Below are 12643 nucleotides of genomic sequence, written 5' to 3' on the forward strand. Positions count from 1 at the left end.
AGCCGCGTCCTCTCCCAGAGAGGAGAGGGGGAGTGGGCGTGGACAGATGCGTTCATTTGCATACCCGGAAGCAGGCCCAGAAACAGCCTGTTCTGAGGAGGGCTGGTGAGAGGGACTTTTTCGACCGCTGAAACTCCGAAAAAAGGATGATTTTGGGGCGAACAAACTTAAATACTATGTTTTTGGGCTTCTGAGACCTATATGACGTGACTGAAAAATAGCATAATACGGGACCTTTAAAACCTAATCCTAAAATGGCCTGCCTGAACATTTTTCTTATTTTGACTATTGAAAAGGTTAGAAAATATGCTGTGAGTGAGTCCATTTGCCCATGCAGGGTCTGCTTGAGGTTTCTGCCTGTTAAAAGGAAGTTTTTCTTCACCATCGTCACCAGTCACAAGTGTTTGCTCCTGGAGGATTCTGTTGAGTTTCTGTAAATTGACATGAGAGTCTGGTTTTGACTGGCTCTATATGTAAAGTGTCATGAGATAACTTTTGTTATGATATGGCGCTATAGAAATAAAATTTGATTGATTGATTTTTCCAGACCACTTTTTTCCCAGATCTTTCAAAATCTAGCAATCATTTACAATTTACTGCATGTTATAATTCTGCAAAAATGGCTTCTTCTCCAGCTTCTAGCACAGGTGTGAGTGAAAACACTGTAATGACCCAATAAACTCTGCATGAACAGTGAAAGAGTTACAGCCATCCAAACTGTATATATTAAGGGTGTGTCAGCACTGACACGTCAGGTTTTAAAGAGTTAAATTACAGTTGCTGATAAAAATGTTGGCTTTAAGTGCCAGAAATTTAACAATACTTTCTTTATGAAATAAGAAAAGGCTTCTAACATCACAGTACAGTAGGACTTTATAGCTTTATTTCCCAGGATTAAAACATTTTTAAGGTAAAAAAAAAACAGCAAGGAAATAATCCAATGTAACGTCTTATATAAATATGATGAAATAATAAAAGGCTGTATTATTTCTATCTATAGTCATTGCTTATCTATATTTCTGTACTTATGACACCCACTGGACTGTTGGTTCATGCTGGATGAGGGATCTCTTCCATTCAAAGGCTTTTTGAGGTGAGTTTTCCCTCATCTAGTCTAAAGTACTCTGAAGTAAAATGCAGTAAATTAGATGTGATTTCCAGCTACATCTTGAATCTGTTTTATTCATGTTGAAACATCAAATAATTTGATACGACACTTAGAAACTGTGCACTGCCAACTGCTCACAGAGGCGGTAATTCATTAGTTTATTAGCACATCCTCTATCACATGACTGATGCTGCAGTATTGACAGACTCACAAGTCGACAAACAGATATCACCGAGATGAAAACTCAATACTGAGCGTCTTTTCTAGTATACACAGAGAATGGTTTGCCAATATCTATTTTGGCTCGTGAAACATTGCCTGCCAGAGCTGCAGAGTAATTGGTATAATTCATTTGGAGAGGAACTCTGTTATGAGTGATTTCTGCATATTACATGTGAAATGTTATATATAAGTAGGGTATAATTCTATGTCATTAGCTGTTGATCCTCTTCCTTGCAGCCAGTCGGTGGTTATTGTTCAGGCAGTAAGTGGGTGGGCAGGGGAGGTGTTGGCTCTATCTTAGGCTGGTAATTTATGGCTCCAGCTGCTGTCTCCCTCTCCCCAGGTGGACAGCTTGATTCGTCAGCAGTGCATCTCATTAGGGGGAGAAAAACACATTTCTAAGGGGAGTGCATTCTGTGAGAGGACAGCGCTCATCGCTGATTGGACAACACTCTCTCAGGGGAGAAATATGTAGATACAAATCAACCATCCTGTTCAAAGAAGGCCGCTGTAAAAATCTCATGACAGCAGCTTTTTTAATTCATGAACACCAACAGAGGGATTTAAACAGAAAATACACCTTACAGGAAGTTACCTACAACTGTGTGAGGCATGGGAGGAGAGTGTGTAAACTGGTTGTTCTGTATTATTTGCTAAGATATGCACAAAAAAGAAGTTATTGAAATATTATTTTAATTTAGACAGTTGAAGTTCTAAGTTTAATCACATATTAGTTAGTAGTTATTGTTTTAAGATAAGATTCCTTTGTTTCACTAGTTAGCGGTAAAGTTCTTAGGATAGTATGGGTCACATCTTGGTCAACAAAGGACAGGAGGTTTTACCTTAGGCACACTTTTAAATACACATTCCCACATAGGATTGTAAATCACAGGAGATAAGATGTAAACACACTGTCAGTATAGGGTTTTACATAGAGTTGAGGTATCCCATCTGTTTGACTTAAAGGTGGGATACAAGATCTTAGAAAAATGGTTCGAGCAAGCTACATTTTGAAAATACTCAGTTCAAAAGTCCAAACTCCTTTCTTCAGACATCCCCCCAAAGCCACGCCTCCAGAGTACTGGCACGTACAATGCTTGTTCACGAGGGTTCATGAGCGCTGTGCAGGAACAATTTGCCAGCCCCGGTTCAGGTCCGGCTCCGGCCCCGTACGGCCCTGGTTCAGGCTCCGACCCTGGCTATGGACCCCGGCTCCAGCTCATGTATCCATGCATACCTCATTCAGTCTCCTCCAACACCCCCACTCTTACAGAACAGCCCCAGTTCACACCTATCTGGCTCATGTTACATTTCCTAGTGATTTATGTTTGTGACAAAACAGTTTGTCGGTGAACTTTCCATCCTAATATAGCTAATATAGCCAAGCTCTGGCTCTGGCTTCGTTTCCTGAACAAGAGCTCCAAACCTCTGAGAAAGCACGATTCATGCACAAAGAGGGGTACGCGCAGAGGGGGGAGGGACAAATGGCAGTTGAGTTTGATAGACATAACACCGTTCAATCATTTCGAGTGGGCGCTCAAAATGATTGGATGGTGTTTTTTCAGTCCTGTCTGTTCCACAGGTAACTAATTGTTTTTTTTATTTTTGTGCTAGAGCATTTAATTGATTGGTTGTAATTGGGGTGTGAAGGGGATTTTAAGCAATATAGTAAAAAAATGCTCCAAGAAAACATCTTGCACCCCACCTTTAAGAGTCAGATAACACCAGCCCATTTTTGGTGACCCACCCCACTTACCCCACAAGGGGTCAGCCCACAGTTTGAAGATCAGTTTACAAGGATCATAAAAGTGATGTGCGTAGGAATGCCTGGATCCATTTCCTCCTTAGTACTATGTAATGCTTTGTTTGTGATCAGATCAAGTCAAATTAAATTTATAAAAATGAGACCGAATCTGGTTTTATTCTTAGCGCTTCCAACAAAAGAACACGCTAACATTATATTCTGCCAAAGTTGTCAGTATTTTATTAATCTTCAGTTAAGGCAATCCATTACAAAGCATTTCACAAACCACAGTATGACGACAATATCATGTCCAACACCTGGTTTGGAAATTATTCAGCATGCAAGTCAGAGACCAAGAGAGGTATGTAAACAACCTGGGATAAAACAGGAGTAGTGGCAAGAAGAACCCATACAGTATGTGTCTCGCAGGAACAAAATGGAACAAAACCAGAGATGCAACATGCTTGGTGGCTGTTATCTCTAAATAACACCCCAACTAACAAATTAAGCACATGGCAGATGCACTAATCAGGTGAAATGAAGGCAGACTATCAAAACTTCCTGCCGTTTGGCACAAACATGCACATTGCCTGAAGAGGCCAAGTTCATCGGAAAACATTTGGCACTGAATCATTTTAATACGGGGGTTATGTACATAATTGGAATTCAGCCTCAAAGGAAATTCTGAATGAAGGGATAATCAAAGCCATTTCCACTGAGAGAAAGGAAATAATTATATTGTTGGAAAGACAATTTAAAGACTGAAAAAAAAAGAAGAAAATATATTTCATAATTTAATGCTCCACAATTGCATAAGTCTCATTACTGTGCTCATTTCATATTTATTGATTTTTCTTTTGTTATTACAAAGGGTACTATCTTTGATTTCTCTGGGAGGACAAACTCACAGAGGTAACAGCCCTCAGGAAAAAATGAGTAAACTGGTTATTTAGTGGAATAACCAAAAAAAGGGATTATTTTTTATATTAAATTATTTAGACATTGTTAATTATCTGAAATGTGTTCAAAAGTGCACACAACATATGGCCCATCTCCACTTCACATTTCATCTTTTCTCATAGACATTTGCAGGATTCACTCAGTATGTGATCTGCATGACGCTGAGTTCAGTGGCATCACACTAACCTGATGACACTTTGTTTTCTGTGCGTAAGCAGTCACTTGTCACTGTTTTGGTTGAAGTAACACAAAAGAAATATAGGAAAATAAAATTACTTTAGCATTAAATAGCAATAAAGGAGATTAACTGCAAAATAAATATATTAGATATCTATACTTTAATGGCATTAAAGGTGGAGTTATATAATACTTCATAATACTTTTTGAAATTTTCTAACAAATGTATTGTATATTATTCATTTCCATTTGGCTTGACAGACTTTTTGCAGAGGTATACCGGTATTTATGAGCGTTACATAACTTAACTTAATGGCCTCATTACAGCCTGATGAACAGGTGAATTTGGCAGCAGATTAAATGCTGCTTCATCTTCTGAGGGAGAAATAATGTTGCCCAAAAAAAAAAAAAGAAAAAAAAAAAAGTCAAATAGAGCTAGGCCTGTGACAGAAGGAGTTTGTGCAGTATCATCAGACTCCATCTGCAGTCGGAGGGCACTAAAACAACGGGAGTCAGCATGTTCGATGGCCAACAAAGATATTAAAGCAACATAAATTACATGGACACATTTTCCCTAAACACAAAACAAAACAAAGCAGAAAGAGGACCAAAGGAAAGTTAGAGCTTCACATTTTCAGAAGACAAAACAACACATCTTTGTAAACATTAGTTCTCCAGTGTCATCCAGTGAAACTCTAAACTACACAATGTACAAACAAAAGGATTACACTTGAACTAATTTCATAATGAGACCCATGAATGTTTACTTTTTCCTTGAGGCAATGTTAATAGCCACAGTTGAATTGTAAACAAGTCTTGACTTTGCAAATTGTACAACAAGGCTCAGCAACACTGTTAACCTTCACTATCTCAAAGATCATTTGTGAAGAGCTGTAAGTATAAAAAAAACACAACACTGGCTGAAACAGTGTGTATCAGCCACAGCCTCTGCAATAAACCTAATCTTGCAACAGTTTTATCATCCCCATCATTTTCTGTGTGTGTACATCGAAACAATGAAATCTGCTGTCTGCAGAATACAACCTGGGTAACTAAATTTGGATATGTTTCCATATAATAGGCACATTTGGATCAGGATATTGAGTGACTGAGAGGTACGAGTGAAAAGATGGCCATTACAAATACAGAACTTAGGATCTATACAAGTGTGCCACAAACTAGCTTTTAAAAGTTTGTATAGAGTCACAAACAAGGGAAGAAAACGTGTATTAACAACTGGGTTGAATTATTAAAGTATTAAAGTGTAACTGTTTCTTATAAAATGGGTGAATCAATATAGAATATAACAACAATAGAGAAAGAATCTGTGAGCACTGGAACAACAAAGTAAACACATTAACCAAAAGAACAAAACTGGACTCATAACTGTTTTATTTTGTGCAATCACCTGTTTTCTTAGATAACCCTAAAAAAAAAAAAAAAACCCTCCAAATATCTCACACTCTGTTGCAAGATTCGCAATTTTGGGAAAAAAAAAAAAAAAAGTTGACATCAGTCTTGCAAAAGTTTATTTGTTGGGTCCTTTAAAGTACAAAGCAAAATCCCAGACCATGAACCTGAGCCACAACAAATATAATGGAAAAGAAACACAGAAACAACCAGATAATAAATGAGATTCAGAGCGTGACATTTATCATTTATATGCATACGTCGAACCACCTCTGCACGCCCTGTGATTGGAATTATTTATCTATTTTTCCGTAAACATAGATTATTCTGATAAATATTGGGTAGCTGAAACATGTCAATATGGTAATTTTTTCATAGAAACACTCCTGTTGTTGTTTTTTTCATCTTATGGTGGTGGAAGACGAGCTAGAGCTAAAAAAATAAATAGATAAATAACTTGGGCTCATTTCCATTAGGTTTATTGTGGCATCTGCTGGTTCATTTAAAGTAATAATTTTCAGCCTATGAACACTACCTTTGTGCTTTTTGTTTGAGCAGTAATTAGTGCATTCTGTTAATATAAACATTAGAAATAGGTCTAAGACATGGCGCTGGGGGATCAGTGTGGAAACAGCTTGCAGCAGGTCCTCTACGTTACAGCTTGCAATCAAAAATTATCAGCGAAAATGAACGATAAACTGCTGAGTAGGTTTTTATCACATGCTCTTATATTACAGTCCTTATCAAAGTAGAAATGGGGATTTTTATTACACTTGTCACAAAATATAGGATGGAAAACTACAGGGGAAGTATGACTTTGATCCTCATCCATTAAAACACCTCGAAGGAATAAATTATTTCTGCATTAAATAAATAAATTAATAAATATACACTTGATTTCCTAGTTGAACACATTGATTCCAAAAGGTATCACAAACATGATACACACTGGCACATTCTATTCATAATATATTTATGCCCTCAAACAGGCCCTCTCTACAGGTTTACTTGCTATCCATTACATCACCACTTTGACAGGTTTGACAGCAAACAACTAAGACCTCCTTTACACCGTACAGCGCTCTCATCCTCAGGCAAAGAGAGGACAACTCCCCGATCATCAGCGTTTCCCCTCAAAAGCAGTCGTTTTGCTCCAAACCAAAATGGAGTCTCATGACGTTTTCGTGCAGCTGGATTAATATTTACGAAAGGGCCTCGAAGCGTTTCCATTTTCCCTCCGAAGGACGGTTGGTGGAGGCAGGATCCCCATCTCTCCGTGGACCTGTCCCACCCCCACTGTGGAGCTGTTTCGCGGGGCTCAGACGGGGTTGGGTTCTGGGTGGTCGACGGGTACGTAAACAGGTGGGACCGGGTTGGGTTTAATGGCTCTGCTCTTCATGTAGGAGATGAGCTGGTCAGGGATCTCAGCCAGTACGTCTTTGGCTAACCGCGCCATGCTCAGCACGTGGTTGCCTGTACGATCCATGTAGTCTCTGAACGGGACAAACTGTGATGGCATGGACACAAATGTATTTTAATGGTGTATGCAACAACAGCAGAAATGTTAGGGACAAAACAAAAGATAGATGGATCATAATCTGAGTCTTAAACATCTATGTCACTAAACACAATTGTTCTCTTGATAGTATCCTGAAAATATTATTTGTTGCATAATAACAAATAAGATCCTGATTTCTTGTATATAAAAGTCCTTATTTGTTGTATATAATTTGTTGTACAGGTCCTTATTTGTTGTACATATTTGTCTTTATTTGTTATATATAATTTGTGTACAGGTTCTTATTTGTTGTATATAAAAGTCCTGATTCGTTGTATATCTTTGTCTTTATTTGTTGTATATCATTTGTTGTACAGGCCCTTATTTTTTGGATATAAAAGTCCTTTTTTGTTGTATAAAATTTGGTGTACAGGTTCTTATTTGTTGTATATAAAAGTCCTTATTTGTTGTATATAATCTGTTATACAGGCCCTTATTTGTTGTATGTAATTTGTTGTACAGGCCCTTATTTGTTGTATATAAAAGTCCTTTTTTGTTGTATATAATTTGTTGTACAGGCCCTTATTTGTTGTGTATAAAAGTCATTTTTTGTTGTATATAATTTGTTGTACACATTCTTATTTGTTGTTTATAAAAGTCCTTATTTGTTGTATGTAATTTGTTGTAGAGGTCCTTATTTGTTGTAGAAATTTGTCTTAATTTGTTGTATATAATTTTTTGTACAAGTCCTTATTTGTTGTATATAAAATTCCTTATCTGTTGTAGATATTTGTATTTATTTGTTGTATATAATGTTTTGTACAGGTCCTTATGAGTCCTTATTTGTTGTAGATAATTGTTTTTATTTGTTGTATATAATTTTTTGTACAGGTCCTTATTTGTTGTATATAAAATTCCTTATTTGTTGTAGATATTTGTCTTTATTTGTTGTATATAATTTGTTGTACAGGTCCTTATTTGTTGTATATAAAAGTCCTTATTGTTGTACATACTTCTCATCTGTACTACAGAGTTAGCTTTTTGTATGTTTCAGTAGTACTTTTGTAATACATGCGTATTTAATCTTTTATCCTGTAGATTTGCACATTGCCTACATTTTTCAGTATTTTGTGTGATATTTTTATACAGTGTTTTTGCTGCTAAATGGATTTTCTTTGTTCCTTTGACAGTGACAATAAAGATCTATTTGATTCAATTCAATTTGATTCGATTCAATTCAGTTCGATTGAATAAAACACTACAAGACTCATTTCAATCCACACAGTTGCTGTGGAAGTTAGGCAATGGAAATCAGTTTCACTGTGACTGTAACACCGTATGTGCAGGAGGCAAAGATGAACATGCATATTTATCTAATATTTTAAGTAAATTCCAAAAAATGCAGGAATGATTTCTGTCACTAACTTGTATACAAAGCCAGCATTTCCACCTGAGGTCGGTACTCAGACTACAAACAGTCCATCTGTGTATTGATTGTGTTGGTTTTGTTCCTTTTTTGTTGATATATTTTTGTTTGACTGAGAATAGAAGTTTGTATTGTGTTATAAATGTCTTGTGTTGTTTCCGTCTTTTAACATCTGCACTTGCTATGGATTTGGTTTGTCTGGTGATCCATAAATAAAGTCAATCAACCAGTCAATCAGCCAATCAAATTTGCAAATTAAGGGATAATACTGTCAGTAAATGTATGCACAAGTCAACATTTTAACATGGTCAATGGTTAAAGGTCACCAATGAACCTCCTTCAAACTGGCCAATAGTACACTGAACAAAAATATAAACGCACCACTTTTGTTTTTGCTCCCATTTTTCATGAGCTGAACTCAAAGATCTAAAACTTTTTCTGTGTACTCACAAGGTTTATTTCTCTCAAATATTGTTCACAAATCTGTCTAAATTTGTGTTAGTGAACACTTGTTCTTTGTTGAGATAATCCATCCACCTCACAGGTGTGGCATATCAAGATGCTGATTAGACAGCAGGATTTTTGCACAGGTGTGCCTCAGGCTGGCCACAATAAAAGGCCACTCCAAAATGTGCAGTTTTATCACACAGCACAATACCACAGATGTCACAAGTTTTGAGGGAATATGCAATTGACATGCTGACTTCAGGAATCTCCACCAGAGCTTTTGCCTGTGAATTGAATGTTCATTTCTCTACCATAAGCCATCTCCAAAGCTGTTTCAGAGAATTCATGAAGAAGACTGTGCGAGGAAAATGGTGGTCACACCAAATACTGACTGGTTTTCTGACCCCCCTGGACCACCCAATACAGTAAAACTGCACATTTTAGAGTGGCCTTTTATTGTGGCCAGCCTAAGTCACACCTGTGCAATAATCCTGCTGTCTAATCAGCATCTTGATATGCCACACCTGTGAGGTGGATGGATTATCTCAGCAAAGGACAAAGGAGAAGTGCTCACTAACACAGATTTAGACAAATTTATGAACAATATTTGAGAGAAATAGGCCTTTTGTGTTTATAGAAAAAGTTTTAGATCTTTGAGTTCAGCTCATGAAAAATGGGAGCAAAAACAAAAGTGGTGCGTTTTTATTTTTGTTCAGTGTATTTAAGACAGGGGTGTCAAACATGCGGTCCGCAGGCCAAAACTGGCCCACCACAGGATCCAGTCCAGCCCGGAGGATGAATTTGTGAAATACAAAAATTACACTGAAGATATTAACAATCATTCATTCATTCATTTTCTGAACCCGCTTTATCCTCACTAGGGTAACAGGGGTCGCTGGAGCCTATCCTAGCTGCTTATGGGCAAAGGCAGGGTTCACCCTGGACATTTTGCCAGTTCATCGCAGGGCTGACATATAGAGACAAACAACCACTCTCACATTCACAGCTATGGGCAATTTAGATGAACCAATTAACCTATCAGTGCATGTCTTTGGATGGTGGGAGGAAGCCGGAGTACCCGGAGAGAACCCACGCAGACACGGGGAGAACATGCAAACTCCACACAGAAAGGTCCCACCCCATCGACTGGTGTTGGAATTGAACTTTCTTGCTGTGAGGCACGAGTGTTAACCACTGCACCACTGTGTCACCCAATCAAAGATGTTAAAACCAATTTAGTTCCAAACTCCAAAAATGCAATAATATTCTGCCTGTTATTAAACATTTTGTGTATTTGTAGACCTACTGTAATCTGTAAGTTGTAATGCACATGTGTAAATGATAAGTTGAGGTATAATATTATAAAATTATTAAAATTGCACTTTTTTTTCTTATGAAATTTCAGGCTTTTAAGGTAATTCGCATTTTTTGTGAAGGAATAGTTTGTAAATATAAAAATTTTCATTTGTAATTTTACTTTTTTACAATCTAAAACACAGAGAAAAGTTCAGAGTTTATATTATTTACAGGTTGTTATGTTATTTTATTGGCCCCGCCAACTTGAGATCAAATTGGACAGAATGTGGCCCCTGACCTAAAATGAGTTTGACACCCCTGATTTAAAATATGCCTTTCTTTCTTCGATCTGTTGTCAACCATTGCCATAATTGAAGGAGCAATTTGACATTTTAAGAAAACATCCAATAAATAATTTTCATCTCATAGTAATCTTAATAATAAAAAAAAATTACACATTGATTTATTGATTTGCTACTATACTAGCATAGGTTTGAATCTGACCTGGACCCTTTGCTTCCATTACTTTCTATCCCCTGTTTTCTGTCTCTACTTACCTAAAAAAGCCTTAAAAGACAAAGTATTTGTGATAAGCGAAGTCACTGCTGGCCTTAGTTTATTTTACAGACATGATAAGCATGAGAAAACATGCATGTACTGTATACTTGAGTGTATAATATATTCTGTTACTTTAGTATTAATAGTCAGTAGAACCATGTTAGTTTAGTTATAGCAATAGTATGACAAAAGGATGTTTTGCAGTTGAGAGCCATCGCCAATTAAAAACAAAGAATGAGAGGAAACAGTGGAAAATGTTCACCTGTACAATGTCTCTCTCTGCCAGTTTCCCCCGTGAAGAAATCCGAATGTCATCACCATCCAGCTCCACCATGGCTGCAGAGAGGAAAACGAGGAGAAACACACTGTGTCTTTAAACATCTTTAAACCTTCATCTCATACATCTAGTAAAATAAGAAACAAGTGAGATAAACTGCTATTTACTGGTAAGATTATACTTAGTATGAAAACAAAACACCACAAACCCAGATAAACACAGATACATTTCTCACCATCAAACTCAGCCTGGCCAACTCCAACAATGATGATTGACATGGGGAGTTTAGCTGCCTGTCATGAACAAGAAAAACAAACAATCAGTTGTGACTCCGATACCTCAGACAGCATATCCTGTATGTTCTGAAAAATAGGTTGACATCTGCTTATATCACAGTTGGAAGGTGTTACATTTCCAATTATTTGTATACCTCCCCCCAATGCACTTCTTATTCTGAAAATGTAAAATTAATGCGCAGACACATTTCCCCAGAGAAGTCACAAACATGAGTAATAAAGCTAAAAATAAAATAATACAATAATAAATTATATACAGACTCATGGAGGTTTGATGGTAGATAGCTTTTGGTCGTCTAGGGACTGAAGTAAAATACATTCCACACCAAGGAATTGATGCTGTAACAACATGCAGCATCAAAGAATCAGTCTGACGTCGTGTAGATATTTCAAAGACAAAATCACCTCAGCTCTAAAGTACACAATGTTCTGGTGCATAATGAGCACAAAATAAGATCAAAAATTACAGTTACAGTTAAAACAACACGAACAAACATGAAGGAAGTCAAACTGTGTATTCATAAAACATGATCACCCCCTAACACTTTCCTTACACAGTCACAGCATCACTTATTAATGATGTTTGCATATAAAACCATGAACAGAACATACTAACCACATTCTGCCTTAATTCCATTTCAACCAAAAATAGAGCTCGATTTATCTTGGTAATAGTTGGTGTTCTGGTTAGGTGCATGAATTTACTGCAGTCCTAATGTGGAAAATATGAAACTCTGGTATGGATGAGTGATATATGCTTGTGGTAAAAATGCATTTACAGGGGTAAAAGTGGGTCAGCGTTCCTGGAAAAACCCCCCAAGGGGGGGATGCCTGTCACGGATAGAGTGAATAGACTTAGGAGGACCACCCTCTCCCTGTTCCCTATCATTACTCTACCTCCTTCTCTCTGTCTACTGCTGCATTTGGTCTCTTTCCCTGCTGTACTCATTCCTTCTGACCTCCTGCTCCCACACATAATACATACACTCTTTTTGCCCTTTTCAGCACACAAGACCTTGATATATATATATATATATATATATATATATATATATATATATATATATATATATATATATATATATGTGTGTGTGTGTGTGTGTGTGTATACCCCTAAATGCCAGATCAGACATTAACCAAGTATCCAGAGCTGAATTATTTAGTCCACACCATTTGTTACTTTGTCTGTAAAGTCACTCAGGGGATCTCACTCCATCAGTGTCT

At 37.1% G+C, this 12643-nt stretch overlaps 1 protein-coding gene across 2 annotated transcripts in view; it reads right to left on the minus strand.

Annotated features, from left to right (window-relative positions):
* Window positions 1–3286: 3286 nt before the first annotated feature.
* The window catches only part of cpne5a (copine Va), a 141666-nt gene continuing 132309 nt past the window's right edge, over window positions 3287–12643 (minus strand). For both annotated transcript variants that reach the window (XM_030138231.1, XM_030138230.1), the window contains 3 exons: window positions 11359–11416; window positions 11109–11182; window positions 3287–7128 (listed from right to left, as the gene is read on the minus strand). In XM_030138231.1, coding sequence (XP_029994091.1) covers window positions 6940–7128; window positions 11109–11182; window positions 11359–11416 — 321 coding nt within the window. In that variant the 3' untranslated portion in view covers window positions 3287–6939. The remainder of the gene's footprint in view (window positions 7129–11108; window positions 11183–11358; window positions 11417–12643) is intronic.

Source organism: Sphaeramia orbicularis, chromosome 7 (genome assembly GCF_902148855.1).
Source record: "Sphaeramia orbicularis chromosome 7, fSphaOr1.1, whole genome shotgun sequence".
Taxonomy (NCBI): domain Eukaryota; kingdom Metazoa; phylum Chordata; class Actinopteri; order Kurtiformes; family Apogonidae; genus Sphaeramia; species Sphaeramia orbicularis.